Here is a 23109-nt window from a genome sequence, read left to right as displayed (position 1 = left end):
ATGAATATGAAATTTGTGTAGCGTTCCATCTCAAGTACATGCAAATATTTTTAAGAAAAGCTTATTGAAATACCTTGAACCGATTTGATTGTAATAAATGACAAAGGAAACTTCTTACATGAGTTGATAGGAAACTATACAAAAAAAAATTCTAATTCCACTCATACAAGGATTTTGCCCAAATGGTTCCGATTTCCAAATCTTTATTCACGTTTAATAATATTTTTAAAAGTAATTATTAAAAATTAAATTTGAGAATAATTTTTAATTATATTCTAAAATCCAATTACATTTAAAAAATGGTTTTTACGTTAAAGTGCCATGATGCCCGTTGGGGTGCGTGACAGGCTACCAACGGTCCTTTTCCTTTTCTTTGGGTTTTGCCCAAAATAACCCTCTTAAAAAATTTATTAAATTTATATTTAAAACCATTAAATTAGGACATATTGAATATAAATTAAATAAAAAAGACCTAAATAGTATATTTTTCTGGTTAAATGAGACCCATAATTCTTTTTTTCTTAAATTAAAATTTAAAAAGTACAAATAAAAGTTAATAAGGAAAAACAAGGAGAAAGGACGAAGAAAAGAAGAAAGGGAATGAAAAAAAGAACAAGGGAAGTTAGGGCTACGGTGGGAATAAAAAGAGGAAGAAGGTGGAAAGTTAGGGTTTTGGAGGATAGTTTTGTCATTTTATATTTATAATTTATTTAATATTTTTTTAAAAGTGGTGAGTGCAAGGAATATTGAGGTGTAATGTATTTAATATACTTAAAGATTATTATTTTGATATTTTGCCATTTCGTATTTACTATTTTAACCCTCACTTTTATCAAATTTCTTTGAAATTTAAACGGTCTTTTTGTATTTTTGTGTTTTCTCCTCCTACGCATCAGCGAGCTTTGTAGTCACTGCAAGGATCTAAAAAACAAGAGAAAACCCTAATCTCTCTTCCCCAAAAAGGAACTGTGAGGGCAAAGCCTCTCTGGTTAGATGTAGGCCACTTCCTTTGATCTTTTGCATATTGCGACCGACCCTAACTAATCATTGTTTAGCGATTAGTTTGTGCCAGTGGCAGTTCTCTATTCCTGGATTTTTCTATTTGTCTGCATTTTTTTTTTCTCAGCAACCAAGCAGAGTTCATCGAGGTTTGTTTCTTGTTTGTGTTCTTCACAGTTGAAGAAGAAGAAGAAGAAGAAGAAAATGATAAAGAGGCGATTCTACAAGATAGAACATGCCGGTGGCAATGATGATGCTTCTGATTCGTCTTCGGACTCTGAAGTAGAAGCGGAAGTAGAAGCGGAAGCAGACGCAGAAGAAGAGACCTCTGAGGAAGCCTCTGAAAATGATGTTAAAGTCCACAATGAGTCTTCCTCTACCTCTTCTGGTTCGTATTTCTATTATGAGTTGTTGAATATTTGGTGATTTAATGCTTACAAATACTGGGTTGCATCTATTTTTCGTTTTAAATTGGTTTGTGGTGGTAGCTGATTATGATCTTCCTCCATTGTTTGGCGGGTTGGTTCAAGCACAATTGGATTTGATTTTGGAATTTGAAAATCTTGCTCTAAATATTTAGAATGGGTTTTGCTGATTGTTGTTGGAATTCAAAGGGAATTTCAATTTCATTGGCATCCGAATCAAGGAACTTTCACATTACTTTTGGATCATATGGAACCTATTTGGGTTAGGTTTACTTTATCACAAAGTTGAGAATAATTCGGAAATATGACAAACTTTGTGGATATATATATATATATATATATATATATATATATATATTGAAAATTTAATAACCCAAATAAGGAATATTGCAGTGAGAGATTTCACTTTCAAGTTCTGAATTGTAATGCTTCAAATTCAAACTAGATGGGCATCTTAAGGTTGGATGTGATTAATTGAGATGACACTGGTGTTCTTTTGTTGGTACAAGGAGTAAAAGGAAACATGCCTAATCTTTTCTTATCATGTTATCATAAAGCTACACTTTTTCTTGTTTATTGCCTTACCTCTGAGTGAAGTGTCACTTGCACAGGGTTGCCTTTATATTTGGATTACCTATAAACAATCTCTTAGCATTACAAGTCATGTTGAAAGAGAATGCTCCCTTTCATTTAATTATTGAACATTTTTTTTGCTTTTCTTAATTAAGATATTACTTTTAAAATTCTAACATTGGATACTTTAGCTCAACAAAAAATCTTCTGCCTGTGCACATGTTTATCTAGATGCTACTATAAGTTCTGCTCATTCCTTAGTTACTCTTTTCTATTTTTTTTTTATTTTTTTATTCTTTTGAATCTTTTTGTTTCCAGGATATGCGAGCGAAGATAGTTCAGCAAATGAGGTTGGCATTGACTCTTCAGGTAGGACTTGGTTGTATGCTATGCTGTTCTCAACTTGCTGCTATATTGTTGTTTGGGTAAAGGTTTTCTTGGATTTACTGTTTGATATTTGTTCTAGATAATAATACGCCTAATATGATGTTTTATTGCTGGGGTCTTTTATTAAAAGATTTGGTTTAATTTGATGGTGACGCTATGTATTTGCTTCTCATTGTGTAACATTTGATATATCATCTGGGTCTTGTGTTGCCAGGATTATACCTTCACTAGTTTGTTGAATCCTATTAATATTGAATTCTTAAATGAGCTTGAAATGATTGTAGTAATGGATGAACTACCTGCTTAGGATTGTGCTTCCACATATAAACATGAATTTTGAGAATAATAATGGTGAATCTTGAAATTTGTTAATAGTGATTTTTGTTTCTCACCCTAAATGGCTAGGATAAGGATTTATTAGGTTCATTGGTAGCAAGATGTTGATTATATTCATACCAGATACCTCAAATTGAATTTTTTAGATTATAATCAACAACTTAGATTTTACATTCTGTAGGATTGGTTATTTGCATTAAAGGAAGTGACTTTGATGTTTATCCCATCTTATCAGAATATGCCCTGTTATGGAAGTGGCTGCAGAAATTTGGCGTGAAGGACAGTTTGCATAGGTGTTGTGGGTAAGTAGGGGCTTGGATAGAATAGGATTCTTAACCCAAGGTTTTGCTATTTGGAAAGCTACCTCCATAATTGGACCTACTTTAGAAAGGAAATTAGAATTTAGTTATGAAGGAGGATTGCAGAAACAGTGACTGGGTAGTAAGAGAAATGGTAAATCTGAGATAGGATTTGGGAAATATTTGTTTGGTGGAGTTCCTCCTTCCTTTCCTTTTGTGCTGAGAGGCCGGATTGTCAGTGCGGCTTTTAACCTTCATCTGGAATACACTTTTTTTCTACCTTTCAGACCTGTACTGAATGAGAACATATCATTTTTGCCTCCTATCCTAATTATGGTGTAGGAAGGGTATAGCACCCTCCCAACAAGTTTCAAATGAAGATGCATCTTTGGTTTCTGGTGAGGCCCTGATTCAATTTCACGGTTCAGACTGATGCTCAATTTCACTTCCTTGGCAAGACAAGCATCTGAAGGTTATGGTACAAGTTACAATAAAAACAGTTAAAGTGTGAAAACAAGCTAATTCAACTTAAATATACACCCAAGAGGGGATTTTTTTTTATTTTTTTATTATTATTGTTTGTGTTTGGGGGTGGGGGTGGTTGGTTGTTAAACCTTTTTTTGGGAAAAAAATGTAAAGAACAAAGGTAAAAGATTGAGAGAAGAAAATGTGAACTCTTTTATGGTGGTTCGGCAAACTGCTTACATTCACTCTCCTCAAGCTCTTAACAAAGTGAGGGTTCTATTAGCTCCAAAGGTTGAACCATAAGCCTTCAATGAGTACACTTGGATTCCAAGGTTCCAATGGACCTTTACAAACACTTGATGTGATTTACCTCACTTGAAAAACTTTTCTCACAAGAATAAATTAGGATGAATTTATGAACTCTAATGCTAGTAGCAAGTAAGGTTGTTAATACAAATGAAAACTGGGAAGGACTTGAAAGTGCACTAGAGAAAATAACAAGTTTTAAATTGAATACACTTGAAAGAGCTTTGAATGAGAGAAGAAAATTGGTTTAGCTATTAAATATAGTGAGTTTCATGTCCATAAATGTTTTTAAACACTTCAATTTATAGGTTCATAGCTTGGGACCCCTAATACCCTAAAAAAGGACTTGATCTGGTGAGCAACCAGTTTGATTGGTTTACTAGTTGTTGTGCATTTAATGCACTGACATGTGATTGTTGGGGTTCAGACCCTCAACCTGTTGAACATAGGTTACTAGAAAACATAGAGTATGCAAAGTGCACCTTGACTGGTTGAGCCCAATTGGTTGTATTATAAAGTGCATAAAAGACCTCTGTTGGAGGCCTAGCCTCTCTCTATTAGGTTTTATAGAATGGGTGGGCTCTTCTTTTTAAAAGTGGTTTTTGTAGTTACTATAGCTAGTTTTTGTTTCTCACTTGTATACTTTTAGTATACTATTTTTTCCACTTTAGTTTGACATCCTTTTTGTTATATAATGTACAGTTATTTCAGTTATTTACTTTTCCTTTTCTTTCCTTATTGTATTGTGGGTCCCACTAACATGTGCATATATACCCAAGTCCAATGTGTATTATTAACAGTTTTTCAATAACAAAAATTAGGGATTCTTCCTTTTCTCTCTTTTCACATGGTATTAGAGCCTAGGGAGAAAAAAAACCTAATTATTTCCGGTTTATTCGTGAATCAATTCTGGGAAACCTTTCAGTGACCGTGTTTCATTCCGGTCACCTTTCCCATCTCTTAAAGCTTTTTGATCAACCGTATCGCCGTCAGAAAACCCTCACCGCCGTCAGAAAACCCTCACCGCCAGCGACTTTTCCCGGCGCGTCCTTTTCCGACACCGACCATACCATCAGGTGCACAAGGAGGAGATCTTCAAGTTTTGTCAAAGCACCGGAGGGAGATTCTCATCCACGCGTCGGCCACACACGTTTCTTTTTCGGCGGCCTGAACCTCACGTGCTGGCGCGTGAGGGTGCATGGAGCACTTTCCGGCCACGCGCTTCCACCTCCAGCCTCGCATGATGCCGTCTAGCCACCCTCCATCTGTGCTTGTCCCTTCCGAGCCCTGCAAGTGCATTTTTTAGGGTTTTTTTGTCTCCACCGGCCCTCTAAACAACCTTTCTGGCGACCTTCGGTGACTTTCTCTCCACCCCGAGCCCTGCATGTGTCTTAGGAAGTGTTCTTCTACCCTTCCAGTAGTGCCACATTTGTTTTTCTTTACTATTTGGTCTCTCACAGCCGCAGATCCTCGGTTTTTCTTCTTTCAGCCGCGATCTGAAGCCGTATTAGGGCTCTCTTCGATCCAAACATAACATGTTCTCTAGATAAGTAGATATGGCTACTAAAAGTTCCATTTTTTCCTTTGTCATATCTGAATCTCCTATGATTACTTTGGAGAAATTGGTTGGCAGTGAAAATTATTTGTCCTGGTCTACCTCTGTGGAGCTTTGGTTTATGGGTCAAGGTTATGAGGATCACCTTGTTACGCAGGAGGCGGATATCCTTGAGGTTGACAGAGTACAATGGAGGAAGATAGATGCACAATTATGTAGTGTGTTATGGCAATTAGTTGATCCTAAGATTCTGCTTCATCTTCGGGCCTACAAAACATGCTTTAAATTTTGGAATCAGGCAAAAGGGCTATACACGAATGATATCCAACGTCTTTATAAGGTGACTTCTTCTATTGTCAATATCAGACAACAAGATATGGATTTATCTACTTATATTGGCCAGATTGCCTCTCTTAAGGAGGAATTCTTGACCGTGATGCCTCTTACTACTGATGTTGGGGATCAACAAACACAGATTGACAAGTTCTTCATGGTTCTTACACTTATTGGCCTCCGTCCATATCTTGAGACCGTCCGCGATCAGATTCTTGGTAGTTCCTCCGTTCCATTCTTGGATGATGTGTTTACTTGCCTCCTCCGTATCTCCTCCACTCAGACTTTGTCATCTGATAACACTTCAGATTCTTTTGTGTTAGTTTCTCAAACTAACTCTCGAGGAGGACGCAATGGTAATCGAGGTAGAGGCCAACGTCCTCATTGCACCTATTGCAATAAGCTTGGCCACACTTGTGATCGGTGTTATCAGTTACATGGGCGGCCTCTCCGCACTGCCCACGTGGCCCAGTCATCTGATTCTTGGCCGCCTCAACCTCCTAGTTCCTCCACATCTCAGGGTATTTCCCTCACTGACAATGAGTATGATGACTATCTCCGCCATCAGGTCACCAAGTTAGCTTCTGTTGCTTCTGTTGCCCAAACTGGTAATGCTTCTGCTTGTCTTACCCACATATCTTCTTTTGGACCTTGAATTCTAGATTCTGGCACTTCTAATCACATATATGGTAATAAGGATCTTTTCTCTTCTATTACTACTACCTCAGCCTTACCTACTGTTACTTTAGCTAATGGTTCCCAAACTATGGCTAAAGGTTTTGGTTTAGCTCAGCCTCTCCTTTTCCTACCTCTCCATTTTGTCCTTTATGCCCCTGAGTGTCCTTTTAATCTTATTTCCATCAGCAAAATAACTCGCACTCTTAACTATTCTATCACTTTTTCTGATAAATTTGTGACCTTGCAGGACCGGAGTACGGGGAAGACGATTGGCATAGGACGTGAGTCTCAAAGCCTCTATCACCTCACCTCGCCTTCAACTCCTGCAGTTTGTATTTCCACTGATGCTCCTCTTCTCATCCACAGTTGCCTGGGCCACCCTAGTCTATCCAAGTTCTAGAAAATGGTCCCTCATTTTTCATCTTTGTCGTCGCTTGCGTGTGAGTCCTGTCAGCTTAGGAAACATATTCGTGTCTCATTCCCAAAGCGTTTGAATAATCGGGCAAAGTCTCCTTTTGAACTTGTCCACACTGATGTTTGGGGTCCTTGTCGGACCGCATCTACTTTAGGATTTCAGTATTTTGTCACTTTCATTGATGATTATTCTCGATGTACTTGGTTATTTTTAATAAAAAATCGAGCTGAGTTATTCTCTATTTTCTAGAAATTTTATGCTGAAATCCAAACCCAGTTCAATATTTCTATTCGTGTGTTACGCAGTGACAATACTAGGGAATATTTTTCTGCACCATTTACTTCATTTATGTCCCAACATGGAATCCTTTATCAGTCTTCTTGTGTTCATACTCCTCAACAAAATGGGGTAGCTGAACGTAAGAATCGACATTTTGTTGAGACGGCTCGTACTCTCCTTCTCCATAGTAATGTTCCTTTTCGTTTTTGGGGGGGATGTTGTTCTTACAGCATGTTATTTGATTAATCGTATGCCCTCATCTGTATTACACGATCAGATTCCTCATTCCCTTCTTTTCGCTGACCAACCACTTTATTTCCTTCCTCCTTGTGTACTTGATTTGTTCATATTCTCACTCCTGGACAGGACAAACTTTTTGCCAAAGCCACAAAATGCATCTTCTTGGGATATTTTAGACTTTAAAAGGGTTATCGTTGTTATTCCTTTCAAACTCATCGCTGATGTCACTTTCTTTGAGGACTCACCATTCTTCTCCACCTCTGAGTCTTTTCTTGTTTCTAAAGTCTTAACCCTTCCCATTATCTCCCCGACTGATGCAGTGCCTTCTCGCCCACTTCCTGTTTATCATCGCCGTCATTGTGTCGCTGTTCCTCCTTCTTTGGCCGAGGTACCTATTGACTCACTTCCTATCCCTTCGGCTTCTCTTGCCCCGGCTCTGCCTCCTTCTGCCGACTTACCCATTGCTCTTCGGAAAGGTAATTGATCTACTCGTAATCCTCATCCCATTTACAATTTTTTGAGTTACCATCGATTATCTTCACCCTATTCTGCATTTGTTTCTGCTATATCTTCTATCTCTCTTCCCAAGAGCACCCCTGAAGCTCTTTCCCATCTAGACTGGCGACAGGCAATGGTGGATGAAATGGCTGCTTTACACTCCAATAGCACTTGGGATCTTGTTGTTTTACCCTCTGGTAAATCTACAGTTGGTTGTCGTTGGGTCTACACAGTTAAGGTTGGCTCTGATGGTCAGGTTGATCGCCTTAAGGCCTACTTAGTTGCTAAAGGCCACTCAGGTTTATGGTTCTGATTATGGTGACACTTTCTCTCCTATTGCCAAGATAGCTTCTGTTCGTCTATTGCTCTCCATGGCTGCTATGCATTCTTGGCCTCTTTATCAGTTAGATATTAAAAATGCTTTCCTTCATGGGGATCTTGCTGAGGAAGTTTATATGGAGCAACCACCTAGTTTTGTTGCTCAAGGGGAGTCTGGTTTAGTGTGCAGGTTACGCCGTTTTCTATATGGCTTGAAACAATCTCCTCGAGCATGGTTTACCTGTTTTAGTTCTGTTGTTTTATTAACAGTTTTTCAATAACAGAAATTAGGGATTCTCCCTTTTCTCTCTTTTCACACTTTTTATAGTCATTAATATACATACTCTTATTTGCCTATCCAAAAAAAAAGGGCTTGATCTGGCGAGTAACCAATTCAATCAGTTTACTAGCTGTTGTGCATTTAATGCGCTGACATGTGATTGTTGGGGTTCAGACCCTCAACCTGTTGAACATATGTTACTGGAAAAGAGAGAGTGCGCAAAGTGGACCTTGACTGGTTGAGCCCAACTGATTGTACTGTAAAGTGCATAAAAGACCTCTGTTTGAGGCCTAGAACATAACCTCTGGCAACTTGTGTTCAACTTCACAAAATCCTTGAGAGTAAGTTTAGAAAGAATTAGATTTAAGGTTTTACTAAAATCATGTAATCATCCAATTTTTTTAATGCAATGCGATCTTTTTAGGTTCAAAAGAAGGATGATTTTGAAACTTCAAGTGCATTAAAAATTTTAGACTCAAGTGCATCGACAAGTGACAGTCTTATAAGAAGTCCTAGGTGACTCTAAGTCTTCAAGGTAGCTCAAATCTTCAAGGTATTGATCTTCTTTCATGATTGCTTGTGCTTTCTTTAAATTTTCAAAGGTGAACCTGAGATGATTAACTTGATTTGAACTGTTAGTGACCTTAACCTTGTTTGCTAATGATCAAAACCCCATTAGAAGAACCTTTGGGCTAACATAAAGCAATAGCATTCTCTTGTCACTGTCAGAATGAGTGAGGATGGAACCTGAAATTAAGAGGGGGAATAAATTCTCAGTGTGCACAGTATTGATGATGATGAAAATTTTCTAGATGGATTGCTATTTTTTTCCTTCTATTTGACAATTTCTCCCAATATTTTTATGATGATGGTGGATGTTAGAATTTATGAGAGTTCTCAATTTCTTCAAATTATTTCCTTTTCTATAATTCAAGTTTATTATGGATTGTTATGTACATCTTTATGCTGTTCTAATTAGTGGGATATTGAAGAATTACCCAATTTGAGATACTTGCAACAATAAAAATAAGACTCGTACTTAATTCTTGTTCTTATTTTTGGTGTAATTCTTATTATTATTGTTTTGATTAATAATGCATTGGAGAGAGAGAACTCTTTTTTACACATTAGTCTGTTAACATCCCCCCCTTCTGAATTGCCTGAAAAATTTGCTTGTGATTCAAATTTGCGATACCACTTTACACATGGCAATATGGGTTTATATTTTGTCTGCTCTCTGTTGTAAACATCTTAAGATGTTGACTGCTTATGGAATATAAGTATCATGATTCCATTTATTTGCTAAAATGCAAGTAATTTGTCTTCAAAATTCACTTTGCTCATTCTGGAAAATGTACTGTCTGGTTTCTTAACAACATAATGGCATGACCAGGTTTACTGTTAAATGAAGAAGATGCTGAAACTGGAAATGACATACAAAACCTTACTGACAGGCAATTATCTGGTTCACATGGTGCTAAAATATCTGAGGAGTCAGATATAATTGCTGAAAAGGATTCACTTCCGGCTGATGTTGCTGGTCACATCTTGAAATGCAAATCAGTTTTCAGGTGCAGGCTTTGCCCAAGGATTGTCTGTTTGACTGAGGAGAGTTTGAGAGCTCATCTAAAATCCAAAGTAAGACACTGTTTGTTTGAATGAGGTTGTTCTCAGTAATAGTTACTTCATTATTGTGACGCTGATATAATGGTATTGAATGTTTCTGGTGCATGAATCTCCAGAACACTAAATCAGTTGATTAAATATTTCCCATCAATCTCCAAAGAAGTTCATAAATTATTTAAACAAAAAAAAAGGGAGAAAGAAATCAAGGTCTTAAGACTAATTTAATATTCCAAACCAGGTACTGAAGTCCTAATGTCCATGAGAACTTCCATTTAATTTTTTTTTTTTAACTTGTCCAATCATAGCCGATTAACCATTCCATTTCATTTGGAGAACTGTATCTACCATCGAGTAGTTGTAGTTTTGCATGCATAAATTTATATTTCTCTGTCAGATAAGTAGAGCAATGTGATTTTTTCTGTTCAAAAGTTTACTTCATGGTGTAATTAATTAACAAAGTAATACATCGGAACTTCAGTTTTTTCCACTTATTGAATTAGCTTTATTTTGCATGGTTGAACTTGTAATCTAATTCAGTTAGCTTGTCATGTTTAATGTTGGAGTTCAAAAACCAAACTATTCTAACTGGAAAGAGTAATCCCTCCCCTTTTTTGGCCTTGTATACATCATGTATACTTTAGGCGCGTTTTAGGTGCTTTTAATACAATTGCTTTTACCTATCAAGAAAAAAAAAAAAAAAAAAACTGGGAAGAGTAGTTTGCTAAATATCTTTAATGTTGTATCTGCTCTTTTGTTTTCCTTTTCTCTTTGGTTTGGAGCAAGTAGTGTTTATAAATCATTTGGCAATGCAGTATCATCTTGTGTATGCAAGTTCAGTCTATGATGCTCCCTTAATAAAATGATCATAGAAGTAGAACAATCCCCGTCCCCAATCATTGTGCCCTTTGCATTGCGTAACTTGAATGCACGATTGTAGCAAATAGAGTTACATACTCTGTTGTGATCTTTTTCTCCTTTAGTACTTGACCAAGCAATCACTTGTTTTATTGCTATAGAGACATGCTCGTTCTGAGAAATTACTGAATGATGGGAGGCTGAAGGTCATGCTCAACAGTGATGGGGAAGAGGAACAACAAGAGACCCCTGCAGAGATGCATGCTCGAATTGTCGCTCTTGCTCAGGTTGGTTCATTCTCAATTGAAATACACTGCCAAAATGAATAAGTGGACTTGAAGGACTCATGTGACTAGTTGGTGGAACTAATTCAACTGTGATAATCTTTCAGCCTAATCAAAAAATGAAAAACAAAGGGAGGCAAAGGCAAAGGAAGAGATTGAGAAGGAAGGTAAAATAAATTCGAAACTCAGTGATATATGTAGATGGATGTATCAATGATTAGAAAGTTACGTAGGCCATTGAAATTCCTTAATCCAAACTGCAGAAGGTTGGAGATGATTCAGACATGGGAAAAGCAAGACAAGGGAAACAGAGTGCAGCTAAGAAAAGGCGTAAAAATGAAAAGTGAAGAATATAATAATCTTGTTCTTTGCCGTGCAGCAACAGAATTAACAAAGAATGTCTGGTATCTCTTTTTGGCTGTTTGAAGTTTTTATGCGTGATGACATGTGTGAAAAGAGACTGAAGTTGTTTTCCTTTTTCCCTGGGGTGGAATTGTAACCTTGTCTGTGGTGTCTGGAGAATGCTAATTTGGGTTATCTAATTCCAGAAATTTTGTTTTTCTAAAAAACCAAGGGCATCAAATGCTGTGTTTGAAAGTTTACAGTTTTGACATATTTGGAGAGTTGGTGTAGGGCAGAAGATGCCTATCATGGGCAATTATGATTGCTCTGTGAGAAGCTAGCTCGTCAGCAACTATAAGCACTTGTCAAGGGAGATACATGAGCCTCCTCCAAGCCGCAGAAAGCAAAGTAGGACTCATCCTATCCTCTCTTTTGAAGTCCTGACCATCTTTGACTACGGCTGCTAGGCCTGCCAATTCATCACACAAGTTAATATAATATTGCAGACCAAATTGGATTTCATTGTTAAATCACTGGTTATTAGTTTCTCAAAGAATTTTGGTGTGCACATGCCAGTTGCCATGTGTCCGAGCTCTCAAACAATTATAATACATATGGTGTTTATTATCTTGTATCATAATATTCTTCATTTTCCTTTTAGATTTTTTTTTTTTTAAATATAAAATTATAATTATATATATTTTGAAAAGACATAAGTTTATTTAATTAATTAAATAATATATGGAAAGTTAAAAATTATTATATAAGAATAATTTGGAATTTTTGAGTCAATTATAAAAAATTTCCTAATTTTTTTTGGTGTTTTAATCCAGTCATTATTATTATTTTTTGGAAACAATGTAAATTTTAAAGGATAAATAATGCATTACTCACAACCCCGTGTCATGTACATGAATTTTTATGTAATAAGATAAAGTTTATAGATTTTAGAGTTGAAATAGAACTTGTAACCAAACAAAAATCAGGTAAGTGTCATATCCATTTTTATTTTTTAATTAGATTGATTGCGGTTTCATTTTTTGTAAGGAGTCATATTTTCAAACAAAGACTAATTAAGAATTAAAAAAAAAAATCAACATCCACGTGGATGTAAATTAAGAATTAAATTAATTTTGAAATTTGGCGTGCCGTGGAAGAGTTGGGAAAATCTTTAAAGAAAAAGGTTTCCATAGCTTGCGTTGCGTGCTACCACGCGACCTTTTTAACCAGCCCCAGGCTAACTGGCCACCACGGAGAGACCAATGGCAAATTGGTTACTCCAGGCTGCTCACTTCACTTCAACAAATTGAGTCATCCATTTTTTTGTGCATCTCCGATTCTCCCCTATATATCCAAATCACCCCCCACCGATTCTCTCACTGCTCACTTCCAATGGCCGACTCCGATTGCAAAACCCACGATTCCCAAACCCTTGTAGATGGCAACCTCCTCGCCGCTAAATCTTTCGCGGCCGCCGGCATCACGCACATGTTTGGCGTTGTTGGCATTCCGGTCACCTCATTCGCCAACCGCGCCGTGTCTATGGGCATCCGCTTCCTCGCTTTCCACAACGAGCAATCGGCGGGCTACGCTGCCTCCGCCTACGGCTACCTTACCGGCAAGCCCGGCCTCCTTCTCACCGTCTCCGGCCCCGGCTGCGTCCACGGCCTCGCCGGGCTCTCCAACGCCGCCGTCAACGCTTGGCCTATGGTGTTGATTTCTGGCTCCTGCGACCAGGCCGACTTCGGTCGCGGCGACTTCCAGGAGCTTGATCAGGTGGCCGTCGTTAGGCCTTTCTCCAAGTTCTCTGCAAAAGCCACTGATATTTCCCAAATACCTAATTGCGTTTTTAAAGTCCTGGATCAAGCTCTTTCGGGTCGGCCTGGTGGTTGTTACTTGGATCTTCCAACGGATGTTCTCCACCAAACTGTTTCTCAATCCGAGGCCGAGAGTCTGTTGGCTGCTGCTGAAAAATCTAGGGCAAAGCCACAATTTCCATCTGTCGAGAGTTCACTGATCGAGAAGGCAGTTTCTCTGCTCAGACACGCCGAAAGGCCTCTCATTGTGTTCGGAAAGGGGGCGGCGTTTGCGCGTGCTGAGAATTCGATAACAAAGCTGGTGGAGAGCACTGGGATTCCGTTTTTGCCAACTCCAATGGGGAAGGGATTGTTGCCAGATACGCACGAGCTCGCGGCTACAGCAGCGCGGTCGCTTGCTATTGGTAAATGCGACGTTGCGCTTGTAGTTGGTGCGCGGCTGAACTGGTTGTTGCACTTTGGGGAGCCTCCCAAGTGGTCTAAGGATGTGAAATTTATTTTGGTTGATGTGTGTGAGGAAGAAATTCAGTTGAGGAAACCATGTTTGGGTTTGGCTGGGGATGCAAAGCAGGTGTTGGATATGATCAATTTGGAGATTAAGGACGACCCCTTTTGTTTGGGGAAGTCTCATCCATGGGTTGAGGCCATTTCAAAGAAGGCTAGGGATAATGTGTCCAGGATGGAGGCTCAGTTGGCGAAGGATGTTGTGCCTTTTAATTTTCTTACGCCCATGAGGATTATCAGAGATGCAATCCTGGGAGTGGGTAGCCCTGCTCCAATATTAGTTTCAGAAGGGGCGAATACCATGGATGTTGGGAGGTCAGTGTTGATTCAGACGGAGCCGAGGACCAGGTTGGATGCAGGGACTTGGGGGACGATGGGGGTTGGTTTAGGTTACTGCATTGCTGCTGCTGTAGCTTCACCTGATCGCCTTGTGGTTGCAGTTGAAGGTGACTCTGGATTCGGTTTCAGTGCCATGGAAGTTGAGGTATGGACCCTTTCGTGTGAAAATACTTCTATTTATTTATTTAGATATTTTCATCACTGCACAGTGATGGATGACTCTTATCATGTTTTGTTGCAATTATTCATGAACAAGCATAGTGTAAAGCTCACATTGACAGTTCTGCTTGTGAGGGATTCTTACTGCTATGGTTTTCTTGTTGAAACACCTGTCTGATTTCGTCTGGGAAATTTGCTTCTCTAGTCTATAAGTAGTCCAGCGAGTTCTTCTTACTGTTTTCCCCTGATCTTAATCCCGTATTGTTTTTCCATCTCTGGAAATTCTAGTGACAACAGATTTCTCAAAGGGATGCATTTAATCCCTTCAAGCAGTAAGTAAAACCCTTAGACCCAGGAGAAAGCAACTCTGATACTAGATTGTTGCTTAAAGCTCCAAATGATTATGCATCTTAATTTGATGTTAATAGGACAATGAATCATATTTTTGTTTAATCCTTTCCACAAATTGGAAAGTGATCAATTTGAAGAATTCTATATCTTGCTTTTTAATCTCTTGGGTTTGCTTGTTCCTGTGTCTTATGGCTTAAATGTTTAGTTTGGTAGATTTGTAGTTTTTGAAGGTTGAATTAACGTTCCTCTTTTTACCATGAATATGTGAGAATTCACGGAGTAAGTTGTGAGGCACTATAATTTCATTTCAGCTAGATGTAAGTTATCTAATAAATACAGTAGCAAAGTATTATAAATTTGGAGTGGAGGATCCATATGCATACTAAGTTTCAATTGTTAATATTCATTATTAGTAAACAAAATAAGTTTGCATAAATTTGATAAAGAAAAAAAGAACATTTTACTTGGTGAATAATATAAATTTAAGTAAAAGGATTGTTTATCAGGTGCATTTTTCTTTCTTTGTTTGGTAGTGTTGTTCATCACATAAAGGCCTTAAGGAACTCATCCAAAACATTACCCTGCTTGGAAAACCTATTATTACCTCGTCATATTGTGTACTCGGGTTTGTATAAGAGAATACCTATCTACTATTTAATTATCCTTCATCACATTTCCATTCCTTGAAGTGATTATTTCTGGGGATATTAACCACAAACATCCCAGACATATCCTCTAGGGCTACTTTACCTTGGCTGAAGTCGAGGAACTGCCCCTGAAAACAAGTGAGTATGAATCTAATTCCACCTCCTAAGCTGGACATAGATTCCCATTGTCTCTTGAGTTGGTCAGTTGGCCATAACCCCTTGGTTATTGTATCCCTATTTACCCTCTTCAAAGGTTGCGTTTGGTTTGAATTTTTTTTTCTTCTAGTTCTCATTTTCCAAAAACAACTTTTATTTTCTATTTTTTCTTTTCTTCAAAATGCGCTTGATTAACAAAAACTGAAAATTGTTTTAAAATATCAAAGTTGTAAAATTTTGTTTGATTTTGAGTTTCACAAATGCAAAAGATGGTGAAAAGAAATATAATTAAAATTTTGTATAATACACATGTTATATTATTATAAAGGATGAAGTTACTATCTTTTTATGATACATGTACTATGATGTTATATAATATTTATGATACATATGCTATGATATTATATATATATATATATATATATATATATATATATATATATATATATATAGATTATTTTTATACATGTTATATGTGACCTTATTATTATATTACATTTATTCATTATACTTTTTTATTTTATTTGCTTTATTTTTTATTTTAAAATTGTCTAATAAAATATTCTAATATACATATAATTAATCATGGAAGGGCTCTTTTGTGGGGAAAAAAAGGAAAAAATTGTGGAAATCCATTCCGCTGTACATTTTTTGGACAATTTGGAAGGAGAGGAAGAGGCTAGCATTTAGGGGGGGGGGGGGGGGGGGGGGTTGTTAGCAGTTCAGAAGTTAAAAACTTCGTTTGTGTGTAATGTTTGGGGTTGGGCTAAATTGTACATTGGTATGGAGTCGAACTCCCTAATAGGCTTCTTGGAGTGGTTAGCCTCCAATTAGGGCTTGGGTTGTTTTGTTCTTTTTGGTTGGGAGGCCATAGTCGCCTCGTATACTCCCTGTATGCTTTGCGGCTTTTTTGCCTTCTGTTAATATATGTGCTTACTTATCAAAAAAAAAAAAAAAAACATATAATTAATCAACTAAATTATTTTAATATGAAATATATTCGTGATTTCTAATATATATGAGATATTGTATATTTATATTGATATTTCTTTTATATTTACAATATTTATATTCTTTTAATATTGTAGCTCACACATGGTCTTTTGTATGCTTTTATTCTCTTCTTCATTTTCAATTTTTTAGAAAACAGTTTTCACGTTTCTTAAGAAAATTTTGAAAACACTAAACTATTGTTTTTACTTTTTCCATTTTTTGAACTCAGTTTTCTAGAAAATGAAAATAGAAAAACACTGACCAGATATGTTTTTAGACTTGATTTCTATTTTCTTTGAAAATGAAAACAGAAGAAAATTTAAATACATAGGGCCCAAGGTTTTTGCTTTTCCTCGTATTTGTTATTATTATTATTTTTAAAACATAAACAGATTTATTAGCTAGTATAGACACAAATGGAGGTTGATGTAGAACAGTAGTGGTAATTTCAGAATTATAAACATGAATAACACTTTTTTTTTTTGATAAGTGAGCACAAATTATATTAAAGGGCAAAAATCCACAAAGCATACAAGGAGTATACAACGCAGCCAAACCCAAAAACAAAAGAAACAATCAGCCTCACCGGCCCTTTAGTAGCCGCTAGCCACTCCAAAAAGACTAAAAGCGAAGATGACTTCTCTCCCATGTACACTCTAACCCAACTCCACAAGTTACAAACAAAATAATTTTTGAGTTTCTGTATATCCAAAGAACCCCCTCCTAAAGGCTAATCTATTTCTTTCCTTCCATACCATCCAAAAAATACACAATGGGATGGAATACCAGATTTTTTTCCTCTTTCTCCCCACAAAAGGGCCCCTCCAACTAAGTAACACCTTTTTGACTCTCTTTGGGAACACCCAATGATCCCCAAACAAGGCAAGGTCAATTTCCCAGAGGACCCCGACCACTATACAGTGTAAAAGAATGTGATTTACATATAAACATGAATAGCATTGTAGGTCATTGGAATATTTAACAAGTTCATTTCTTTCTTTCTCTGTTGGAAGTTAAATAGGTAAAACACAGGTTTTGTCTTTATGCTTTTTTTGAGTGGTGAATTATTGTTTTTGTTTTTCTTCCTGTTATTTTTATTTATTTGTTTTTTACTAGGCAAAGGGAAAAGAGATGGGAGTAGCATATATTATAATAGCAAGTCGTGTGAAGGCTTCCATATAAACATTTAATATGATCACTTTCAGAATTAGTTGAATAGAGTGATAGCTTCTAATATGCTACTTCAGTTCTTTTGGTGTCTCTAGATTAGAATTGTTAGTAGGAAAAAAAAAAAAAATGAAATCTGTACATAAGGGTAGAGATGTTAAAGGGAAGGTTTCACATATGGATGGTGGGGATTTAGAGTTGGAAAGTTTGATGTGTACATGTTTTACTACTTAATTAAGGTTAGCATTTTTACTCAAATATGAAAGATTTTTGCACCTATTTTAGTTCACATGTAGCTCTTTGATAAATCTGACTATTTGTTTTAAAATTTTATTGTTCTTGGGTGCTTTTTTCTGTCATTTCTTCTTTGTGAAGTAGATAACATCTTGTCAAACTCTCTTAAAGTTTGATTTTTTCTTTTTGTTTATTGTTTTCCTTTTAGGAATTTTTTTTTTTAATTTGTTTGAATGGTTCTATTTTAGTAAATAACATACATTTCAAAATTATTAATGCTCTGTTTGGCTTTGCTTATTTCTTTAGTATATTGCTTTTTTGAAAGTAGTTAACATGGTGTATGCTATTCCCAAACTTTGGCAGACATTGGTGCGATACCAGTTGCCAGTGGTGGTGATTGTTTTTAACAATGGTGGTGTATATGGTGGTGATCGGAGAAACCCTGAAGAGGTTACAGGGCCTTACAAAGATGATCCAGCACCCACTTCTTTTGTTCCAGGTGCAGCATATCATGTTCTAATTGAAGCCTTTGGAGGCAAGGGCTATCTTGTTGGAACACCTGATGAACTAAAGTCTGCCCTTGCTGAATCTTTTTCTTCAAGGAAACCAGCTGTGATAAACGTTACAATTGATCCTTATGCTGGTGCAGAGAGTGGGAGGATGCAACACAAAAACTGAGGTAGGCTTTTTAGGTGCTTCATAGGTAGTAGTTGGTCAGTACAACAGCGAATGAATAATAATGTACTATAATTTATTTATTTTGTTTAATCCAGAGTTGTTAGTTACAGATAGCATGAAATACACGAATATCACATCTTAGTGCTATCTGAGGCAGTCTCTCATCTTAGTCTTTCTGAGGCAGTCACAGAGACGTCAAATAACATGAAATAAATGCGGGGAATTGAAGGGGAGTGAGACATCATGTTTGTCTATCCTGTCATAGATGCTGCAGCAGGTAGATACATGATTGTAATGGACTCTATATTCAAGTTTTCAATTTATCATTTCTTTGTTGTGATCAAAATTGCATGTTACAGTGATAATGATTGAAGAAGTGTTGCTTCAATTTTCCTTGTTTTGATTTGGTAACTGAAGATAATGTGCCTGCTTTGCACCAATACACTACACCTAGTCCTACTGGCATTTGGGGCATTTTTAAACCATCCTCATTCTGAGATATGGCAAGTTTATAGGCCAAATTGATGGATGAGAAAGACTGTCAACAGCTCAACCCTACTTGAGATTATTGGAGGGAGGTGGTTGTGCGAATTTTACACAAATTTTGTGGTGCTTACTACTAAATTGTTTGAAATTATTGTTATTTTTTCTCTTTGAAGGAATTGTTATGGGCATTCTGGTAGGATTGGAATGAATAAATAATACCATCCTGCTATTCAAAAAAAAGAAAAAAAAATTATAATTATTGAAAAATGTGTTTTGGTATCCTATTTTGGAAGAAAATAGAGAATAAAACCCTTTTAAATAATTCAAATTTAATGTAAATGTTAATGTCATAGAATGCTCCTAATAGAATCCAATTCGACTACATGTTAGACATAAGCAAGCGTAGAATATAAAACATGGGATAAATAAAGTGGGGGAAACAAATGATTCTAGGAAGGGTTATTCCTTCCAAATCTTCCACACAAGAAAGAAAAATTTCACATCCCTTTGTTGTGTCAAAATAATAATGACCATTTTTTGTGTCAAAATAATAAGGAAGGATCCTCGACACTCTTGGTCAATTAGAAATAATACCTATTCAAGTCAAAATAATATTAATATAAATTTTTTTTTATAAGTAAACAAGATATGCATTAGAAAAAGGCTAAAAGCCACAAAACATATAGGGAGTATACAAGGCGGCTAAAACCTCAAAAAGAAGCTACAAGACCAGAATAGAAATACCTCCCCTTAAGTGGATGCTACCCACCCCAAAAAGCCTATAAGGGAGAGAGACTCCTCTCTTAAATACAATTTGGCTCAGCTCCATAAGTTACAAATAAAAAAGTTCTTTAATTTCTGGATATTCAACACCCCCCCCCCCCCCCCCCCCCCCCCCCCCCCCCCCTCCCCCTAAAAGCTAGCCTATTCATCTCCTTCCAAACCGTCCAAAAAATACACAACGGTATGGATTTCCAAACCTTTTTCCTTTTCTTCCCCACAAATGGGCCCCTCTAGGTAGTTAAGACCTCCTTTACAGTTTCTGGGAAGACCCATTTAACATCTACTAACCCAAGAATAATATCCCACAAAACTCTAGCCACTATACAGTGTATAAGAATATGATTTACATTTTCTTCTTCACAACCACACAAAAAACAACAATTAGGAAGTTGCACCCCTCTTATTTGGAGCCTGTCCAGAGTGAGCACCTTCCCCCACGTCGCCTCCCAATCGAAAAAAGCAATTTTAGTTGGCACCCTATCCACCCAGATGCTCCTTAAAGGAAAAACTGTGTCATTAGGATTGGCCAACAACCTATAAGCTTCCTTGACCCTGAAGTGACTATTTCTTCCTCGCCTCCACATAACTGAATCTTCCTCCAAAGAAGGCCTATGACCCCTCAAGATATAAAGCAAATCCCCAACCACATCCAACTCCCAATCATTAAAGTCTCTCAAAAAGTTTAGGTTCTAGCCTCCTTGACCAGAATTTTGGTCCCACATCTCTTCAATCGTTGCGTTCCTATGCGTAGCCATAACAAAGAGGTGAGTGAAGCAATGGGACAACGGTGTGTCAGTGCACCAAGTATCTTTCCAAAATCTAATTTTGGTGCCCTTCCCAGCTAGAAACACCAGATTATCCCAGCACCAATCAGATTTTTTCAAAATCTCCTTCCAAACCCCTACTCCAACCGCCCCACTAGCCTTCTTTGACCTCCATCCATGATCCTCTTGCCCATACTTCGTTGTGATCACTTGCTTCCAAAGATTATTTTTTTCACAAGCAAACCTCTAAATCCACTTACCAAGCAAGGCTCTGTTCAGCATAGCTATTTTCCTTAAGCCTAGCCCACCTTTATTCTTTTTTGTGCAAACCACATCCCATTTAACTAGATGAATTTTCCCCTCCAAGTTTCCTCCCCCCCATAGAAAGTCTCTTTGAAATTTCTCTATTCTTTTAGCAACAGACTTGGGCATTCAAAAAATAGACATTTGGTATATTGGCATGCTAGCCAAGGTGCTTTTTATGAGAGTGATCCTCCCCCCTTTGGAAATGTATTGCCTTTTCCAAAGTGCAAGTTTCCTCCTAACTCTCTCTTCCACTCCATTCCACATAGAAGTAGCCCTATTAGGAGCCCTTAGAGGGAGTCCCAAATATTCAGAGGGCAAGGATCCCACCCTGCACCCTAACTCAACTGCCAGCTATTGAATTTCCTCTACTTCTCCAACTGGGATGATTTCGCTTTTGGCTAGATTAATTCTAAGGCCTGAAACCGCTTCAAACCAAAGAAGAATCCAACTTAAGTGAGATAATTGCTCCTTACTTGCCTCACAAAACACTATTGTGTCATCAGGAAAAAATAAGTGGGAGATGTTCAAAGTGGGTCTACTACCACCCCGAATGATGCATCTTGATAAGTATCCCCTCTCCACAGCTCTCCTAATGAGGACGTCCAACACTTCCATTCCCATAACAAAGAGATAGGGGGATAGAGGATCTCTTTGTCTAAGCCCTTTAGTACTAGGGAAAAAACCAGCTGACACTCTATTAACTAGAACTGAGAATTTGGCTTAGGACAAGCAACTCCACATCCACCCCACCCATTTAGCCCCAAAGCCCATTTTTTGTAAGACCTTCATTAAAAATTTCCAATTGATGCTGTCATAAACTTTTTCTATATCCAATTTGCATATAAGACCCTTCTCTTTTCTTTTCTGCCACGAATCTATCACCTCATTAGCAATTAAGGACGCATCAAGAATTTGTCTTCTGTTACAAAGGCACTCTAGGCAGTGGAGACCACCTTACCAATCACTTTTTTGAGCCTGTTAGCTAGAACTTTAGCCAAAAGTTTATAGAGCCCCCCCAAGAGACTGATAGGTCTAAAATCTCCAAGATCCTCAGCCCCACTTTTCCTAAGGATCAAGACCAGAAATGTATTGTTGAGACTTTTAACAAAAGAGTTATGCTCATGAAACTCTTTAAACATATCCAGAATCTCCTCTTTAGTAAAATCCCAAGCGTGTTGCCAAAAAGCTACAGTAAAGCCATCCGAAGCAGGGACTTTATCCTCATTCATCTCCATCAATGCCGTATGAATCTCAGTCTTTGTGAAGGGGACCTCCAAAATCTTCGCTTCTTGCAGACTGATGTGATCAATATGAAGTCTTCCAATATCCGCCTTCCATTCAATATCTTCAGAGAGCATCTACTAAAACGTGTTAACAATTCCTTCCCTCACCTCCTGCTCCTCTGACAGCCACTCCCCATTAACCTTAATTCTGTCCAAAGTGTTGTTTCTACGATGAGCACTTGTCATTCGATGGAAGAAACCCATGTTTCCGTCCCCATCTCTTAGCCAAATCTCCCTTGAAAGTTGTCTCCAATGGGCTTCCTCCAAAAGCACCCACTTTTTGTAGGTTTCTTTTGTTTCTTTTTTTAATTATGTTTCCTCCACAGTCAAGCTTCTATCGCTTTCCACCTGATCCCAGAAATCTACTTGTTGTAGGGCTGAAGATTTGTTGCATTCCAGCCTCCCGAGAACCTCTTTGTTCCATACTTTCAGTTTCTTTTTTATTTCCTTCATTTTAGCAGCCAATCTATAACTAGCATTGCCCCTGACTTCAATCCCCTGCCACCAGGTTCGAACAAGGTCTTTGAATCCCTCAACCTTAAGCCACATGTTTTCGAACCTAAACGGAGTAGGGCCTCTTCTTATTCCACCCCCTACTAAAACAATTGGGAAAAGGTCAGAAATTGGTTGAGACAATCTACTATGAGTAACCCCAGTAAATTGATCTAACCAACTAAGGGACACTAGAAATCTGTCAAATCTTGCCCATGCTTGGTTATTAAGGCCCCCAAAATAATATTAATATCATTTAAATATGTTGAGACTATCTTTGAAAATTATTATTTTTTATCCAAAAGTATATAAAATCCTAATTCTAAAGTTTGGATCTGATTGGATTTTTCTTTTGCATATATTTTTTTTTCCAAAAAGGGTGTAACATAACACACTTTCCCTTATAATTCTTCACTCCATTTGTATTATAACTGAAGATTCAGAAAGAAAAAGTAGT

General features: G+C 37.3%; 2 protein-coding genes across 2 annotated transcripts; both read left to right on the top strand.

Annotated features, from left to right (window-relative positions):
• The first annotated feature begins 888 nt into the window (after window positions 1-888).
• Window positions 889-11748, top strand: LOC117929522. Its single transcript, XM_034849828.1, has 7 exons — window positions 889-995; window positions 1177-1387; window positions 2316-2366; window positions 9780-10024; window positions 11029-11154; window positions 11259-11318; window positions 11415-11748. The coding sequence occupies exons 2-7, from the start codon at window positions 1204-1206 to the stop codon at window positions 11496-11498; spliced, it is 750 nt and encodes a 249-aa protein (XP_034705719.1). The 5' UTR covers window positions 889-995; window positions 1177-1203; the 3' UTR covers window positions 11499-11748.
• Window positions 11749-12755: 1007 nt separating this feature from the next.
• On the top strand, window positions 12756-18954 carry LOC117930698 (2-hydroxyacyl-CoA lyase). Its single transcript, XM_034851342.1, has 3 exons — window positions 12756-14298; window positions 18224-18539; window positions 18634-18954. Exons 1-2 carry the CDS (start codon window positions 12886-12888, stop codon window positions 18536-18538), a joined length of 1728 nt encoding a protein of 575 aa, XP_034707233.1. The 5' UTR covers window positions 12756-12885; the 3' UTR covers window position 18539; window positions 18634-18954.
• Window positions 18955-23109: the final 4155 nt, after the last annotated feature.

This window comes from Vitis riparia, chromosome 14 (genome assembly GCF_004353265.1).
Source record: "Vitis riparia cultivar Riparia Gloire de Montpellier isolate 1030 chromosome 14, EGFV_Vit.rip_1.0, whole genome shotgun sequence".
Taxonomy (NCBI): domain Eukaryota; kingdom Viridiplantae; phylum Streptophyta; class Magnoliopsida; order Vitales; family Vitaceae; genus Vitis; species Vitis riparia.
This window is presented reverse-complemented; position numbering and strand designations above follow the sequence as displayed.